Raw genomic sequence first — 19,319 nt, forward strand, 5'->3', positions numbered from 1 at the left:
AAAGCCAGCCCTACATCCAATAAGGTGGCTGCTTTCGCCAATGAGAAGTTCTCAGAGCTGTCTATCCCTGGCTGCAAAAAAGCCAGTAAGTTATTGTCTGGAGGGCAGAGTGGGCTCCTGGGCAGCCTTCCCGTGGGGACTCTGAGCTGCGGGCTAAGGAGTAGATTGCCTAGGAATTGAACCTTTATAGGTTTTCCCTTTAAAGGCATGACAGGTAACCATTTGCCTAGGACTCTCAGTTGTCAGGAAGAGGAATGAGTTAAAGCTTGAGGCAGGAGGCCACCAGAGTGCCTGAGGCTCAACTGACGGGCCAGACCTTCACCTCAAAGGTCTTCTGAGCAGACCAAAAAGCCACTGCCGCCCAAGATCTCACCAACATCCCCGCTTGCCATTGTCAACATCCCACTGACAGCAAAAGGAAATAAGGCCAATGATTCCTTCCATTCAGACATGATGGTTATACCTCATCAGGTTAGTTCCATTAGGTACAGGAAACTTGTTCATGACTTACAAGCTTCCGCCATGGGTGGCTTGGCCAAGGTCCACATCTGGACAGATCAGATGGACAGCACACAACATCCAGTTGGTGTCCCATGGTTTCTTAAGCACTGTGCCACTTGCCATGTGGCTTGGGTAAAGAGCTGTACCTCATAAGGCACCTAGGGGCAGGTGGTGAGGAGACTCATCCCAGGGAAGGAGGACAGCTCGGGAGGAAGTTTTGACCATGACCCTCTGCATATGGTCTCTTGGGACAATTGTGCACCACAGAAAACCCCCAGTGACTGCAGGAAACATTCCAGGGAATACAAACTCTGTGCATGTGTGTAGGTACATGTGCAAGTGGAACATGTGGGCATGTGTGTGCGTACACACACACACACAGGAAGGGTAGGGAAGGCCTAACTGGTGAGGCCACGCTGTCCAGTCCTAAACACCACAGGGTCCTCTATAATTAGACACTCGTCTCCTGGTCAGCCAGCTCTATGTGGCTCAGAGACTAAAGCCCTTATTGAAACTCAGGATACAGGGAAAAACCACTCCTCACTAGCCACCACTTTGTTCCCCAAACCCACTGGCCAGTAGGCCCTGGGACAGGCCTTGGGATGAGCGGATTGTTTGGGACCTATGTAACCCCCACCTTCCACCTTCCAGGGTCTGTGGTTCCCTAATCCGCTGTGCCTTGAGCTCAAGACTGGAAGCACAGCTCTGATTCTGAGCTTAGGAAGGTGCAGGAAATAGTGGTGGGCACAGGTGGTTCATAAAAAATAATGAAATAGGAAGGAAAAGTAGGGAGAGCCAGTGATGCCATGAGGGGCTAACACAGAGCAGGCACATCAGTTCTGGTCTTCCCCAGCACCGATTCTCAGGGGAAACATCTCACCATGGCTAGAGGATGGGAGGGGTGAAGACCAGAAATGAGGGCAGAAGTGGTCATGGCCTCCGGTCTTGCACGTAGCCTTCCCTCCTGCCGCAGACGCCCATGGGGGCAGAGTAACCATCCAGGGTAGCAACAGGGCCCAGCTCCTTTCAGCCCTCTGGTTCTGGACTGCTAGGGGAAGATGGGCTGAGAAGGCTCCCCACCCCTGCCCATGGCCAGGTGGGATTGTGAGAGGGAAGACAGGTCCAGAGCTTAACAACTTGACTCTCATGCCACAATTCAGACCCAATCTACTTAAGGGCAGCACCTTTGTATGCAGGTCTAAAAGGAAGGTTCTGGGCCCAGTGGCCTCCCTGCACCTGTCTCACTTCTAGCTTGCACCTTAGTGGTGTAGTTTTCTGTTCTTTAACTTCTGTGGCTGCCCATGGGCCGTGATAAAACACTGGCTGCTCCACTTCCACAGCAGGGTGAGTGCCCAGGCCAACCCACCCCACTGTGGTCAGCAGACTCCCAAAGCTACAGGGGCCTGTGGCCATGCAGAGGAGTGAGTGCATCTCCCTGGGGAGGGGGCCCAGGCTTAGAAGCATCTTCCCTGCCTGTGGATGCAGACAGCGAGCTCTCGCCTTGACCCGTCCCATCTCCAGCTGCCCTGCAGCTCTGGAGGATACAAGAGACAGGACCACCAGGCCAGGCAGGTGGTTCTCAGACTGCTATGCATAACAGGGGGACAACACTAAGCCGGCAGACAGGGGGCAGCCTGAGAGGAGGTGCCTGGTGCTGGTCTGGCAGCTGGTCCAGAAGGCTCCACTTTGTGCCAGGAGCCAAGGAGGCTCAGACTGAATTCTAAACTTCAGATCTGGAGACTGAAGAGGGTCAGGGAACACATAGGGGTAGCTTCATGGTCTCAGTTTCTCTGGACACAGAGCTCTGGGCTCTTTTCTTGGGCATGTCTAAGACCTTTAACCTGCCAGCAGAAAATCCAAGCGTCTGGACAGAGTGCTTCCTGTCCCACTTGCACCAGGGCCCTAAGGATTGGCCTTCGGACCAGCTGCCTCCTGCCCAGGCCTGACCTTTACAGAGCCACTGGGTTTGTTCCTTTCAGGTAAGGGCTTATCTCCCTTCCTGTTGGGACCATTTCCCTCGTCTTATCGCAGGTTACCTAAAAATATTCCAAATAAAAAGCTCCCGACTTTTTCCTCCCGCCAGTTCACATCCCACAGAAGGCAGACAGACCCATTTCTTTGGGGATTAAAAAGAGTTCTTAAATACAATAGTATGAAAATATAACTTAAAAATATAAAAGTCAACAGCATACGGAAGACTTAAAAATCTATGTTTTGCCCATTAGTCCCATAGGAAATAAACACATACTCAAAAAACATTAACACTGTGACAGCTCATAAAACCGGCTTTAGAAATCAGTAGTTACAAAGCCATTTTGAGTAAGAAAGCATTGCGGTTCCAACTTGGTCAATGAGTGACTTTTAGCCCAAAATGTGTTATGTCTTCACGCTCCCAGAGCCTGAGGGGAAGGCTCTACCCGGTCTGCGTGTGCGTTCGGTTTTCCTCCTCAATGCCACCCAGCCAGACACGGGACGGGGCCTCTGGGTCCCTTGCAACACTGTTTGGGACAATGACAGACAAACAAAACGCCTCGCTTGCATATTTGGTCAGTGTTTGTAGTGCAACTGAGTGGGGACCTCCGGCTGCCTTGAACCCCTTGGCGCTGGCCCGTCCTCCCTCTGTCAAGTCACAGTCGTCTGGGAGTGGGCAGAGACAGCAAGAGGGGTGGAGGTAGAAGAGGAGGGGCAGAGAGGAGGGAAGGAAGGACACTGCGGAGCCACCACGTGCCGACCCAGCAGCCGGCTGGGCCCCCAAACCTGACCCCGACACAGGAGTGTGTCATACGGGCAGCCCAAAACGGTGTTTCTTTTTCTTCGCAGGCTTCAGAGGGGTCAGTCTGCGCAGGTCCTCCTCCACATCGGACTCCTCCATCTCGTCATCGGCTGAGATCAGGATCTGGGGTGGTGGAGAGGCATGGCCTGAGTCACCCCCAGTGGGGCCTTCTTCCTCTGCCCTCCCTCCACCCTGGCAACAGGATGCTAATGCCTCTAGAAGGTCTCAGAGCCTCAGGTTTCTTTAGGAGAGGGTGAAGGGGGGGCCACTTTACAGAGTGAGACCACCCAGACATCACTCACTCCCAGGATATTCACAGGCTACTGAAGCCAGCACCAAGTTGACATACCCGCCCCTCTGTAGTGCTCCCTGCTTCTCCATCCAACCTCCAGCTGCGATGGAACCCCAGTTAGAAGAGACTCAGCAACGAGCCACACCCTAAGTCATCCTGGCAAAGAACCCCATCTGGACACAGGGTGATACAGGTCCTTGAGGTTGCCGTATAGACACCAAAAGCAACTGAAGAGTTCCTTTCGAAAGGAAAAGAAAACATCTGTAGAGCATACACGAGGCAGGCAGATTTCAGAGCAGCTGCTTTGAACCACTCTGCAACCTGTGAAGACACATGGGAGCCCTGCACTTTTCTGATCCCCTGGGATGACTCAGCTGTGGAGCAAGGGCATCCAGGGCAAAGACTCATTTACTGCCGACCTGCTGCGCCACTTGCCTGGCTCTGCAGACCTCTGAGCATCAGGGAAGGACAGGGACGGGGTATCTGTGCAGGGGAACATGAGCTTATTCTTTCCCAGGGGCAGGATGGCTGTACCACCTCTTCCTGGACCACTCCCTGGGTGGGTCCCTGATTAAACTTTCTCTCTGGCTCCCTATCTACCGCCTATATAGGCACACCTCAATCACAAAAGCACCTTGCCCAGCACTGGTACCTCTTTTCACGTCATTTCATCCTACCCTATGGGACACATGCTGCTATGGCTATGATGTGTTTCACATAACCCAGATGTCACCCCATGTGGCCATGACTGCTGAGCGGCTGCTTCTTCCTATACTGCTATTTGTCATTCATCTAATGTTTGCCAGTCTCTTATGACAGGATGGGCCCCGCGCCAGATCTCAGGGACATATAGAGAAGTTATGGGTTTACCCTCTGTCCTGCTCCTCTATTCAGCTTTCAAAACTCCCTCCAGGGTGCCCCCAGGAGTCAAACAGGCTGTTTCAGGGTCCTCACAGGGCTTTGTTAACGCCTCAATGTCAGAATGATTACACAATGTTGTAAGGAGCTATTCAGACACCTTCATCCAGTCTGAAGGTCTTTCAAAGAAGACATTACCTCAGCCATTTCTGCAGCCCCATCCTGACTGCAGAGCTTGGCACACCATGAAAGCTGAGGCCGCCTCTCAGGAGGCAGCCTGGCCTCACCTTGCAGCATGAAGAGGTACAAGCTGCCCAGAGAGCATAACTTTGCCTCCACGCTCCACACTCCGATTTATGACCTTCTGTCTCCCTGAGGTCCCAACCTTTGAACTCAGGAGAGCTGACAATAAGGGGAGGTGAGGTTACCTATGTTTTAGAAGTTTCTAGCGGGCTTAGCCAACACTTCTGCTGCTCTGCAGTGGTAGGCAGGGATTTAAACACCTTAACGCTTAAAGGCAACGATCAGGCCCATGAGAATCCTTGTCAGCTTCCCTGGAACACAGCAGCCCCTCCTTTCTCTGTCCTCCTCCACTGGCAGAGGTCCATACTGTCGGAGGCAAGTCCCTGCTGCCCCATCGGGTGTTCCACCTCCCTGTTGTGGGATGGCCAGGGCCCGCAGGAATGCATCCCTACTGGATGGAGGCGGTTAGCCTCTTCTTCCCCCACCGCTGAGTGCTAAGAGGACTAGAGGTAAACGGAGGCCAGAGACGTCCTCAGGTCGGGGTGCAGCAGAAGGGCTCGGCCCTACCTCAGACTCTGATTCCTCGTGGGATGCAGCCCTTCGATAGCGGACCTTGCTCCCATTCCTCGAGTCCTGGTTGGCTCCCCTTTCTTCTAGTTTAGCTTTCGTCCTCCCTTTTCTCATGAGGAAATTATCCACTACCCAAAACATCAAAGCCTGTGGAGAGGAAATGTGCATGTTACTCTGGGATATGCCATTCGTCAAAGCAGAGCAGACCCCACTGCCATCCTTCCCACATGCTCCAGATTTACCATGCCTAGAACAAGGGGAAGAAAAACTTCATCCAGCCCCCCTGCTCTCTAACAAGCTTACAAAGAGATTCCCACCATCTATGTCCTTTGCTTCCACTTTCCTATCAAAGAGAACCATCAGGAAAATCCTGACCCTCTTCAGCCTGAGTGCTGGTAACTGACAGGGACAGCCTGTCTTGGGCTTTTGCCTTAGCTGCTGGCAAGGTTTCTGGGCTCCTGGCGCACGCTGGGCAGCTGGCCCATACACTACCACGATGGTCAGTGTCAAGTGACTTTATTGTTCCTTCTTACTATTTCTTCTTTCTAGCCAGTGTACTCAGGGGTTTCTCTTGGAGCTCTGGGGTCAGGGATAAAAGGAGTGAATTCCTAACATCCTGATCTAGAAGTCGCTCGTGGTGCATGTGGAGAGCCTCCTGGGTGGGAGGTCCCCTGGCAGGGAGGGCAAGACAAAGTTCCTAGGATCCTCCATCTTGCACAGGAGGCCTAGAGCAGGGACCTGCCTGCTGAGGAAGCAATCCTACGATTTCCAGGTCTGGGGTGGGGAGGGGCCTGGGGGCTATGAGGAGCTTTCTCTGTCAGACTCAGAACTTTAAACAGGACACTGGAAGGCAGAGAGCACACGGGGGTAAAATGCAACATGGCACTGACATTGACAAAGAAGGGGACGATCAGCATGACGATGGCCAGTTTCAGGTCTGGGTTTTCAATGGGATTCAATAGGGCCACCTGTAAAGAGAAGCAGACTCCGTGAGGTAGGGAGAGATCACAGAGAAGGTGCCTGGGGGTCGGGGGGCAGCAACACAAATCACCCATGAGGCCCTGGGCAGGGTGGCTTAGCTTAGACGACACCTCCCCAGAATCCTGATGGGAACAGCACCTCACACCCAGGGCCACATAGTCCACCCCCAGGTATGACTGCTAACAAGGGACAGACCTGGAGAGAGCACTTGGAACAGTGAGAGCTTTAGTGGCTTTCCCAGTGCCGTGCACGTGGGAAGTGTAGTGCACTTAAAACCACCAAGCAGAGCAGGGTCCACCCACCAGGAGGCGCAGAGGGCAGGGCTGGTATGGTTTCGGGGAGTTGGGGGGAATGAAGTCGATGGATGTTCATTATAGACACTAGCAATGAGGTGTCAGGCCATGTTCTAACACAACTCCTGTATCTCAACCAGCTCCCGAAGGACAACAGCCCTGAAAAGCCTTGGTTTATTTTCTTAAAAAATAAAACTAATAAATAAATAAATAAATAAATAAATAAATAAATAAATAAAACAACTCAGACACAAATAAAACCCAAGAAAGCCAAGTTCTGAGCTACTCAAAGGCTCTTTGGTTGGTTTCATGTGACCATTAGGAGGAAATGGGCAGTGGAGGCTTCTATCTACACAGCACCATGGCCAGAGGGCAGGGCCAAGGAAACCCTGGGAATATGTGACCAGCTGCTTCCTGCAGCAGCAAAAGGCTCCATTAAACCACTGGCCAAGAGAGGTGTGTGAGGACATATGCAGATGAGGAAAACACCCTCCTGATAGTTATAGTCGTGAGGCCTAAAGACTATAGCAGCTAATATGCAACCTGCGAGGAAGGACTCTTATTTCCATTGCCTTTATGTATCCCAAAGCCTATCCTAGAGCAGGCATTTGCATGATTCAAGTAGATGGATGCTAAGTGAAAAACCAAGTTCTTGCTCTCAATAGGCTGCCATGCCACACAGAATCCAGACTGTATTCGTGGAGGTGGGGGGAGAAAAAAAAGAAGAAGAAAAAGAAAGAAAGAATCTGGTTTTCCAGTAAAGCTGGGGTGTGTGAGTGGTAAGGGAACAAGTACTAAGTACTGTCTTGCTTAGCATCCCAGGGAACTGCTAAAGAAGGGACAAGAGGCAAACCTTTTTCCACTGAAGTATGAGGAGGACGATGAAGACGACAGACTTTTCAAAAATCATGATCACGATGTAAAGAGCACACTGCCCAACCCAGGCTCCGCACTGCAGAGGGTCTCCTGCAGGGACAGTGGGTGCGCAGTCACGCGGGGTGCAGACACCAAGATCCGATTCCATGTCCCTGCCCCACGCCCTCCCGTGAGCCCTCGGGCTCCCAGCCCACACCAGAGCCCTGGCTCTAAAGCCACTTCACAGACCCCTGATGCACCCAGAATCACTTCAACCCAAACAGACACATGCGGGTGGGTGCTTCAGACAAAATCAGAAGATTCCTAATTTGGAGATAGCACAGTGGTGTTTCTTTCAAGAGATTCTAAGATATAATTAAAAAGACTAAAGTTAGTAAGTGCTCACTGCTGGGGCTCAGAGAGCTGGCTCTTTCTGTCCACTGGCAGAGCTGTGTGAAGTGAGTGCTATTATTATCGGTTGTTGATTTTTCCAGTGACCGTGAAGCTATCCATCCTCTCCTCTGACCATAGGCTGGCTGATGTCTGTGACTACAAAGGCAGCACACCACCTCTGTGCTCATCTGCTACCCCGAACCACACTCCCCGGCTGCTCTTGCTGCCCTCAGCCCTGACAGCAGAATCCCGACTGTGTCTATATGGGGTAAGCCAAAACAGCTTCAGCTGGGGACAGGGAAGGTAAGCAAGAAGCCCTCATGGCAGAGGCAGGAGGGGAGGCGCTGTGCCTTGGGGCTGTGACAGAGGTCCATCTGTGACCCCATCAGTCACTGTGCTTGAGAAATGGAGAAACCTAATAGTCCAGGCACATGCAGGCCCTGGAGGGCCTCCAGAATGTTTCAAAAGGGACTAGAGGCAGGGTGGAAGACCAACCCCAGGGACAGATCTATATCCTCAGAGACAGGCAGAATGTATGGGATGGGCCCCCAGGGAGACACACATGCCTCCCCAAAGTGGGAGGCTGACGGTGGGGACGCCCCGGTGGCCTGCTCTGGAAGCCCTACTGGAGTTGTCTGACCATTGCTGGCAGGAAAGAGGGTGAAGGGCAGCATTTCAGGGGAGGTAAAGGCCCCAATCTAGGCTGTGAGAAGAGAACTTGGCCCAGAGAGAGGGCTCTGATGCTACGGTTTCTGTAGCCATCCCTGCCCAGACATGGGTGTCAGAGGAGGCCCCAGCCCAGCCAGAGCCTGCCAACTCTACGCAGTGGAAGCACAAGTGAATGCCTTCATGCAGCTGTAATGGACACACCACCAGGCCATTCCCTTTTCTGGAAAACCTCGGGAGAAGGGTGCAGAAAGCATGCAGAAAGCCATCAGGGCTTCTTCTAAGCTTGTCCTGTCTACTTTCACTTCTCGGATTGGACACATCTGAGCCAAAAAAACCACTTTGAAGCACTATCTCTCTTAGCCAGATTTTTAAGGGAGTGCTGGAATCCTTTCAGTTCACTACGTGACCTTACTGAGAAAAGTTCTCAAAAATAACAGATTAAAGTATTTGTTAAAAATCATTAAGATTGGAGACAAACAGAATGTATTAGTAGGAAAATCTCTGGGGACTGGCGTGTTTCAAGGCAACAGACCAAGGGTCCACACTGCATGTCAAAAGAAAACCTGTCTGCTCCAAGTGTTTGCTCCATCGGTCCTTAGGTTTGAAAATGACCGATGAAGGGGGACAGGCTGTCCGCACCCCCTGTGCTGCCCAGCGCATGGCTGAGTATCAGCGCCTCAGCTCAGCTGCGTCCTCTTTCATTTATGTGCTTTAATAAGGTAAAAAACATGGTGAAAAAAAAGAAGAAAAGTCCTTTGTAAATGTGCTCCCACACTAGCTCCCTCTGCTGCATCCAGACCACTGGCAGCCCCTGCGGGGTGAATGTGTCAGTTGCTTTGCTTTTCAGGTCTGTCTCACTGGAGAACCTTTCAGACCTTCCCACTGTCTCATCATCATAGGCATTCCCAACGTGTCCTGCTCCTTACCACATTGCACCACCTTAGGTAGATGGGGGTTTTGTTTGTGTTGAATAGCTTTCTCAGGGGAAATTGCAGGGATGGGGGATGACAGATGGTACATGTCTGTCTCCCAAGGCTTCAGGAAGGGAGCAAAGTCTGGAGACCACTGGTGCCTATGGGACACAGACCCTACTTTCTGGGCTTCTGAGTAGCGAAAAGCTTTCTGGTCACCAGACTGCAAGCACACCTATCACCTGGAGATGTCTCACCCCTCACACAGGAGCTGTGTGGCTTATTCCCCAAGTCCCATGGGCTTGTTGGCAAATTCACCCTCTCCTCTAAGGACAAAGGAAGCACCTAGAAAACAAGCCCTTCTTCTTTACTTAGCTGAGAAGAGAGCTACGGGGCCCTACATGGAAATATTGCCTCAAGAAGACAGGCCAGTTAACAGGTGTGGTAGGTAGAATAATGGCCCCCACAGAGACATCTACATGATGTCTAGGAAAGAGAGTCTCCAGAAGGAGCCAGTCCTGCCGATACCTTGATTTTAGCCAGTGAGATCCATGTGGGATATCAGAACTATGCAGCTATACGGTAAGAAACCTGTTGTTTGAAGCCACTAATTTTGTGGAAATTTGTTATAGCAGCGACAGGAAAGAAGAACACAGATAGAAACAGAAATCAGTGCGCTGTTTTTCCTTAGCCCGGTAAGGGAGGACTCAGCATGGACATCTGGAGACACCCTGGTTTGAAGACTATGGTTCCTAAATGCAGTGGTGGGAAGATGAGGCACAGAAGCAAGAGGCTCAAACTACCACTGCCTTTTCCTCCTAATGTACTCTTGGGGATGCAGACCCAGTATGGTGGGAATGGGTGGTGCTCCAGGACCAGATGTGCCCTCCCTCTGGCTGCCAGGAAACTGGCTGTGGGTGGATCTCCCATAGCACCAGTCACTATAGCTGAGTCGAGAGCACTGCCTTCCAGGACAGACCTCAATAGCAAGCATGAGAAGCACTGGTCTTAGAGGTGGAAGCAGATAAGGCCATGCCCACTCCCACCCTCAGCTGTGCACTGGCTTCTAGTGTCACTTAACCCCTCTGGGTACCTAGCTTGTAAGTGAGGATGACACCACTGTGGTCCACATGTGTCCTCCAAGCTGACGGCTCATGACTCGGGGTTTCTCAGAAGCCTCCCCTCGAGCCACATGAGCACACACTGTGTGTCAGACACTATCTTAAGTCTGTGACTCATCAGGCATCAAATAACAAGACTAAGAAAAGCCCTCCCCTGAGTTCATCTCCCTTCAAAGGAGACAGTTACTTAAGATTTCTAGAAATACCCAAGGCACTCATAGCCAGCTCCACTGATCAGCTCCCTTTCTACATTAGTGTCTTGTGAGTCTTAAATCATTTGGGGTGAGCAGCCCTTTGACCCAGAGGCATGAACTCTGTGAAGGTGTGACCAGGAAAGGAGGTGCAGACCTAGAATTCCCTCCCTCCTATCCTGTGTGTCCTTCCGTGGCCGAGACCCCACTGATGTTGTTCCCACTGAGACCAGGAGCTCCTGCTCCCAGACAGCAGGGGCCAGGTGTGAAGGTGGGAGAGACCTGCCGTTGCCCCTTACCCCAGGGCATGGCAAGGCCTAAAGAAGGCACTCCCACCACAGCCCTGTGGAGGCTACAGCCAGCCGCTTCTCTGGGAGTACAAAGTAAAGGGGGAAATGCACTTGTGGCTCTGAGAGTGTGAGGGAAGCTTCCTAATTAGGCTGTTGTCCCAGGGGTCTGAAGAGAGGGGAGTGGGTCAAAGATGAGCCAACACCCACAGGACACCTGTTTTAAGGCATATCTCTGCGAGTGAGGATGGACATGGTATTCCTGGTGACTGTATGTGCCCAATGCTGGTGAGGCCAGCCTCTAGTCAGGAGACAGTAAAGAGCCCCGGAGTGGGGGGATGGACCCTCCAGTCTTGACTTGCACCCCCTGTAGCGAGATGGCCCAATGACAAGACAAGCGCAGAGACACGCAGCAGAAAGAGGGCCACCTTCCTACTGAGCATCTCCCAAACTGAGAGCCATCTCCATTTCTCTAACGAGTTGGGCAGGTCGTGGGAGCTTGTTGGGGTTGAAGGTTGGGGAGAAGCTTGGCAGAGTGAGGTGCCTTAACAGCCTGTAGGTGGGGCCCTCAGTGCCCTCTGCTGGCAGAGGCAAATGCTGTGCCCCTCTCTGCGTCTAGGGTCTCTTGGCTCCTGCCATCAAATGGCAGTGAAATGTACACCTACACACTTCAGATGTGTGGCATTCTGACACCAGCAGGGGGATGGTTTTCAGGCCCCAGAACCAGCTCCACCACTACACAGAGGAGACAGCCACCAGCTTCTGAACCTTCAAATTCATAGGCTTGGAGAACTGAATGGGGCAAGGAGCAGAGCCGTTGGAAGGCCCCTCCACAGCCCCATCCAATGTCCATGCTATATTACCATATTCGCCAAAGCGCAGGGACTCCCACTGCTGCCACTCCACCAAGACACTGACAGCACGCACACCCACGTAGATGAGCAGCATGCCCACGGTGGCGTCCAGGAGGAAGTTGATGAGGTACCTGGGAGAAGAGGACACAGCAGTACCGTCAGGAAGCACCCTCCAGGGAGCAAGGGACCCTAAGCCCAGCCCTATGTGCTTACCAGGGCCAACTTCAAGCCTGATGACCTAGCACTTGGGCCTGTTCTGGGGGGGGGGGGCGCTGTGCAAGAGCCTGCAGGGCTCACTCCCAGGAGCCCCAGCAAGGCCTCCCCATGTTAGCGTGCTGACACTCATCGGGGTCAAAGAACTTAAGGGAGGAGCAGACAAGGCATAAAGATCTCAAAGGGTCCTACCAAATGAAGCCTTGACAGAAGACAGAACACCTGGAAACAGCCAAAAAGTCAATATGGAAACAGATCTTAGTTCATTAAGAGAAATCTGCTTCATGACGCTGTTCACACCCACAGCCCCAAGGAAGTGCTGCTCCAGGTAGTTCAGGACACAGCTTCTGAGGTTTCTTAGACCAAAGAGGGAAGGGCCTTGTGGCCCTTGCTCATCCTTGTGTTTCAGAGCCTGCCCTGGAGGCAAGTGTGAGTATTTCTGGAGAGAGTTTTACTCCCATGGAAAAGGCAGGATGATGGAAGGAGAGAAGTGTCAGTAGAGCATGCCCCACCTTGATCACATGTTCTTGTAAGGCCTATTTCCATGAGTCTGACACACACCTCTTGCCTCACCAAGGAAAGGCCCTCCCTCAAGGGCCCTGTCCCCAGAACTTGCTGGGCATCTTGACCATAAGCACCAGTTCTCCAGACAAAGCAGGAGACAGGCAGTCACTGGGTCAGATACCAGCCTTCGGGATGCCAGGTGGCTCAGAAAGCTCGAGTAGTTCCAGATGCCAAAGACCAACTGTGATGCCTTCCAGTTGCTGAGGCTTAAGACACTTCATGCAGACTCAGAGCCCCCAGCCAAAGACAGAGGCTTTGGCAACATGCACAGCAACACAGTCACTGGAGGGAGCAAGCCCCTGCTCTGGAATGGTGAGAACCAGCTGGGCGGACAGCGGTTTCCCCCGCCTGCCCTTCCTCTTTAACATCACAAGGGGTCACTCTCAGACCAGAGACCAAGGCATAGAAACTGCTTCCGAGGCAGTTTCGCCAGGCTCACAGCTGGCCCTGGGCTAAGCTGCTCTCAGACTCTCATATCTAATTGGTTTCAAGTGGTTCTCACATCTGAGGCGCACCCTGAAAGTAACAAGAACACCTGACATAAACACACATCAGTTCATTCATTTCCTCACCAAATATTTACGCCTACTGTGCGCCAGACCCTGGGACTAAAGACAGAAAGCTCTATAGGCTCTACCCAAAATAGATGAGACTGGTGGGCTGGCCAGCTTCAGGCCCCAGCTCCAACACTACTGAGATGTGTGAATTTAAGTTACGCCCTCTCTCTGCCTCAGTTCCCCAAGCTGTAAAATGAGGATCACCAAAGTATCTAAATGATAGGGCTGTTATCAGAATCAAATAATACATGTGAACAACACTTGCCACATAATAGGTACTATACAAATGTGTTTGAATCATTACCCCTCAGAGTCACAGAACCCTGGACGTCATAAAAACTTAACTCCCTCCCAAAGCTGTCCAGATGGAACAAGGAGCAGAGCACCCAGCCCACGGGACCCCAGCAGCCAAAGGGGGCAGCTCATCCCCCTCTCTAAATTTCTGCTCTCCTGAGCTGAAGCTGATTTCCCTTCCTGGTCTGCAGATTCCCAGGATGCCTCCAGGCCAGCCCAGCCCAGCCTGTCCTCCACCTGTAAAAAGTCACAGGGCAGACAAGAATGGCAGGACCTGGGACAGATCCCAGGGCCTACTCACTCTTCCTCAGGGCTGGGGCCACCTCTACTCCCCCAGCACCACCTGCTCTTCTACCCAGTGCTGGGGCTCTTACACCTTTCCTAACTTTTAACAACATCTCCAACTGAACCGTTAACTCCCAGAGAAGTGACCCTAGGGTTTCCAGTGGTGCTTATATCATCAACTTCTGAAACTTTCACAGGCATCCTGGGGATCTGGTGGGGCACACAGGACAGGGGAGCAAAGTGGGCTGAGTCTGGCCTCTCAGTCAAGTGTCTTCACCATACCAAGCTCCACCTAGGGCCTTTTCTCATCCAGGCTGAGCACTCAAGATCTGTCAATAGCCCCTTCTCCATCCTGGCTGTGATCCAGTTTGTCAGTGACCTTAGAGCTGTTTCATCTTCTTTTTGTAGACAGGCAATGGAGGTGCTGCAGGGGAGAGCCATGTGGCCGAGGAGTTAGGTTAGTGTGGCTGTCAGGAGTTAGGTTAGTGCCTTCGGCGCCAGCCGCTGCCTCTTAGTCTATCCTGATCAACAGTATCAAGACGATTCACCAGAGGATGACTCCAGCCTGCTGGGGGGCTCGAGAGTTGGAAGGACAACGATCTCTCCTAACCATCCCCCCTACAGGAGGATCACCTCTTTAGTTCCCTACTTTGGGACTACACCCAAACATCCAAACAGATCACAACCTATCTAGGTCTTAGAGAAAGACCCTGAGCAGGGAGACTTTATAACTTCCTTCTGAAATCCAGGCCTGGACTATATCTATACAGTCACCAAAAAAAGGAAGCTTCAAAGAACCTTCCAGTCCAAATGATCTTAAATATACACGAAGCCTCTTGGCAAGGGACTCATCAGCCTTCTGCCCCACTCTCTTAAAGACAGGGCAGATCAGGACTGGACAGGGGTGTGAGGGTGGGGTTCCAGGCAGAGGGCAGCTGGTGGGGTTGAAGGCCACCAGCACAGTATGACTGGAGCAACAAGTCTGAGCCAGGAGGGTAGGAGATGGAGCCAGAAGGCAGGTGAGTTTCCTTTCCCACTAAATCTGCTGAGAGAGGCACCACTTGGGGGTTTTCAGTCAGACTGTGAGGGGCTGTGTGGAGGGCGCACTGCAGTGATGAGCCAGAACCCAGTTTGAAGGTCAAAGAGGTCAATGGTGGCCAACTATGGCTGTGACCCGGGGTGGCTGGCACCACAGAAAAACCCCCATGTCTCCCATTCTAGCAGGGACACTCCTTCACGGCACTACGGTGCCCTGCCAGGGGCTGCTCCCTGCTAGGAGGCATAAGGGCACTAGAACACCCAGGGCCAGAGCTCGCATGAGCAGAAAGCCAGTGCGCAGGGCGACTGTCAGCCAGCAAAGCCCTAAAGGCGCACTGACAGCTGTGTATTTGAGCCCATGGGCAGCACACAGAGGATGGTCTCTTAGGGGAGCACAGAGCCAGAGGGAACGTGACTGACAGAAGAAAGCGAGGTCAGTCTACGTTTCAGTGGAGGGGTGGGTGATGTCTGTCCTCCAGTATTGGCCACTTACAGTGAGCAAGGGTCCTCTTCAGTAAGATCTGCTAGGTACACATTTGCAAAGTGGATGAACAGCATTCCTATGGCTTGTTTGGAAGTATCTAAAAACCTGTACAAAAAAGGATTAGCACTTGTTATCACACTGACAGGAGGGTTATATCCAATTTGGGGAAAATGAGAAGTCTGAAACAGGAAGAAAGCCACTGGGGAGAGAGCTCAACCTTCCCATTCCTAGTCACCTCTTTCGGCGTCAGTACTAACTCAGGCTTGGCATCTCAGCTACCTTTCGAAACCTTTGATAACACACTGCATCTGAAATCCCTAAGACGCCACTGATTTAGAACACATATTTAAATTAGGTGCGTTTACTTTTTCATTTTTTGTCACTTCAAAATGAAATGTTGGATCACGGCTTTGCGATGAAGTCCAAGGCGCCTCTATTTTAAAGAGCCCCAGTTCCACGTCCCTCAGAGCTAAACGTGGTTCAAGCCTAACAAGACACACAGATCCAGCACTGTGCTAAAGCCCTAGAGATTTCTGGCTGCAGCCACTCAAGTGCTGGGGTAGATCGAGGTGGGCAAATTGCTTTGGTAAAGGGCCAGAGAGTAGGTATCTTAGGCTCTGCAGCCACTGCTCATCCTGTCAGTGTAGTATGAAAGTGGCCACACGCCCTGCCAGTCCTGTGACACATCAGTGGTGAAAATGGACAGTGGGCCACACTGGGCCCATGGGTGGTAGTCTGCCAACCCTTGGGCTAGACAGCAGGAGTTTCAATAAAGAACAAAAACAAGCATGTTAATTCTGGGGACACCCCGCTGTCTTGTCTACAGCTGCCTTTAGTTTCTCCTCTGCTATGAATACCTGGAGACCGCTGGTGCTCTGTGGCTGAGGGAAGACTCTCTCAGCCTCCCAGCCTGGGCATCCAGGGTTGGGCTGGGGCACTAAAGGGGATGAAGAAGGGGTACACAGGCATGGGGCATCAGCCACAGAGTCTCAGGACTGAAGAGACCCTAGAGATTATCCAGATCAACCCTGGAACTGAAGCTTGAAAATCATTTCCTAAAATAATGGCAAAGTAGAAGTCCCCAGAGGGCAACGTGTGCCCCATCTGGAACACCCCAATTCCAGATGTTCCCCGGGTCCCCTGGCCCAAGTGAGATATCCAGACTCAAGAGAAACTGATTGGGGAAAATGAAAATAAGAAAGACCAAATTCACAAATAACACACTGAAAAAAAAAAAACAAAAACAAACAAACAAACAAACAAACAAAAAAAACAAATAACACACTGAAGGTCAATCGAGCATGTGCTCCAAATGCTGGAAAGGCGCCTTCAACACACTGATTTATCTGGTCTTCTCTGGAAGGGAAGTGGCTGTTTTGTTAGCAGATCTGCAAGCCTAAGACAGCCCAGGAGAGTCAGCTCCTTGTGGACATGATGTCCTGAACAGCTGGCTGTCTCCTTTTTCCTGGAGTTTTGTCTTTCAAGGTGGTGTCTGAGGTTCTAGCACCCTTTTATGAAGGAAAAACTGCCACTGAAGGGGTCATCCTGGGACCAGAAAGACTGGTTCCAGGGGGAGGAGTATTGATATGGTATATGTGACTATCTCCACATTGAGATAATGTTTTGCTTACACATACGGACTACAGAACCCAAGGATTTCTTGAAATCTAACAACAAGGACACACAATTAAAGGAGCTTGCAGCACACACTGTTTCTGTCTAACCTCCTGTTTTCTAAAATTGGGCGGCTGTGTGATGACAGGATAAAGGCAGAGCTCAACGTTATCTGGAGGAACAGAAGTCTTTCATATTTGACGTAGTTCCTGATGATTAATTCAACTAAGGGAGTCCAGCACTTTGTCATGCAGAATCGGTCACACTGCACCCCCTGCTCCCCACCCCCCTATTGCAAACTCCAAAGTCAACAGCATTCTAGAAGGGTGTTAATATTTCAATACGCACCATATCCTCCACGGCCGTCTCTCATGCTTTGGTTCTCTGAAGCGCTTGACTGAAAGAAAATACACACATTGAGTAGCTTGCCAGAGTGACACCAAAGCAAAACGCATACAAGTGGCATTATCAGTAGTACACTTGGGGTTTGACCCTGTAAGTTAAGGTACTTGCTCTTTCAACATGTGACAAAATACAATAAGCTGTGAAAGTCACAGAGGTCCTGCCCTGCTGATGACCAGTACAGCCTCTTCAGAACTGGACACTTAGGAAGAACGGCTCCTCACAGCATGTGGAAGAGTGTATTTTTGTCTCCTTTGCGACAAGGTTCTCTCAGAGAGCACCTGGAGCCCACAAAGTGGAATGCAGCTACTTCTAGTTTCAGGATATGTTCTACACCCAACGAGAGATCCATTTGGCCACCCATCCGCCCCGCCAAGTATTCACTTGGTGCCCACCCCAAGCAGGCACTGAGAAAACAAAGACAAATGCAGCTGTCCAGCAGGAGAGCAGGCATGTAACCATCCTGTGAGGCAAGTGCCAAAAGACAGGTCTGTCTGAGGTAGAGTGAGGGCACAAGGGAAGGAGAACCACCCCCGTCTGCCTAGAAAAGCATTGCTCAGGAAAGGCTTCATTGGTGGGAGGGGACAGAGCACACACCACAAGCTCAGAGGTACAGGGACATAACACAGCAGACAAACTGAGCTGGAGCCACATGATGGAGGGTCTTAAATGCCAGGCTAAGGAGTCTGGAATGAATTCTGTGGGGAAGGAAAAGCCAGGGCAGAGGGCTAAGCAGAGTCAAAGACATGGCTGGAATTGTGTTTTAGAAAAATGGCTCTGAATTGGGTAGATGGTGGGTTTCTGGGGCTGGAGAACACACTGGCTGAGCCCCAGCACCAGGCAGGGGTGCACACCGCTACAGAATAGCTGGGGGGTGTGGGATGCTCATTCAGCAACAGGCTGACCTCAGATGACAGAGGGCCACCCAGACACCTTCACCTCAGGTCTGCAGACACAACTTCAGACAGACTGTCTCCATGAGTCTAGCCACTAACACCAGCCTTGAAAGTGCTGCATGCGTGATGCTGCTCCTCACAGAAGTACCAAGGAAAAGACACACCAGTGCAAACCCAACGGAGGACTCCTTGTCACGTGGGCGGCAAGCGAGAACCAACTTCTGGCGAAGCCCCGAGCTGCCAATGAGGGTGCAGGAGGAGGAGGGGTAGACAGGGAGGGAGAACTTGGTGCCCAAATCGATCGACCCTACTTCTCTAAATGAATACAAGCAGCCTGCAGTTTGCAAAGCAAGGACTGTCTATACACAGAAACAACAGGTCTTGTGTTCAGAGACACATTTGGGATAGATTAAAAAAGCAGGAGGAACTAACTGCAAGGAGCTCTGTCATTCTGTTGATACATCACACAGCCAATATATCAACAACGTCAAAGGATCTGGAGGTGGGGCCAAGAGGTTCTGCTCACCCAAATGGTTCCCAAAGGCAGGGGGCCTCCTCCCCACAAGTATGCTAGTCTCACGGGGTACTCGCAAAGGAGATGCACATGAAAGTGGGCCAGGACAACCATCTGGAGGGAAAGCTCCCAGTTAGAACCAGAGCCACGTCATGCTCATTTGTGCTTCTGCCTTAGGGGAATCTGTCCCCATCAGTATAAAATAAACACCTCCCGAGGAGAATGCCCTCATTCTAAGCAAACACATGCTGCAGTACCAGAATGACTGTAATTCACTGGCAATTGGTTTAGGGAAAAAAAATTACCTGCTATAAATCATATAAAGTAACCACATGATAAATGACATAATTATAATACATTGGAAGCAATAAATGTAACATCAGCTACTATAAAATAAACCTGTTATTTGTATTAATATAAGACATATAAAGAGAAGCAAATGTGGTGGTGTAGGCCAAATCGTGTTGACACCCCAACTTACTTGTTGAGGCCCTGACCCCCAATACCTCAGAATGTGGCTGTAGTTGAAGACAAGTCTTAAGAGAGGTCATTAAGGTAAAATAAGGTCATATGGGTGGGTTCTAATCCAACACGACTGGGTGAGAGATTAGGAGCCACACAGACTGAGGGGCAACCATATGAGGACCCAGGGAGAAGGCGGCATCC

The 19,319-nt window shown here is 51.3% G+C and overlaps 1 protein-coding gene across 2 annotated transcripts in view; it reads right to left on the reverse strand.

Moving 5' to 3' along the window:
• Positions 1-2,614: 2,614 nt before the first annotated feature.
• STIMATE (STIM activating enhancer) overlaps positions 2,615-19,319 on the reverse strand; it is a 49,310-nt gene continuing 32,605 nt past the window's right edge. For both annotated transcript variants that reach the window (XM_041761754.1, XM_041761753.1), the window contains exons 2-8: positions 17,190-17,238; positions 15,237-15,332; positions 11,802-11,923; positions 7,365-7,477; positions 6,128-6,205; positions 5,235-5,384; positions 2,615-3,397 (exon numbers count right to left, since the gene is read on the reverse strand). In XM_041761754.1, coding sequence (XP_041617688.1) covers positions 3,281-3,397; positions 5,235-5,384; positions 6,128-6,205; positions 7,365-7,477; positions 11,802-11,923; positions 15,237-15,332; positions 17,190-17,238 — 725 coding nt within the window. In that variant the 3' untranslated portion in view covers positions 2,615-3,280. The remainder of the gene's footprint in view (positions 3,398-5,234; positions 5,385-6,127; positions 6,206-7,364; positions 7,478-11,801; positions 11,924-15,236; positions 15,333-17,189; positions 17,239-19,319) is intronic.

The sequence above is a fragment of the Vulpes lagopus genome, chromosome 7 (assembly GCF_018345385.1).
Source record: "Vulpes lagopus strain Blue_001 chromosome 7, ASM1834538v1, whole genome shotgun sequence".
Lineage (NCBI taxonomy): Eukaryota > Metazoa > Chordata > Mammalia > Carnivora > Canidae > Vulpes > Vulpes lagopus.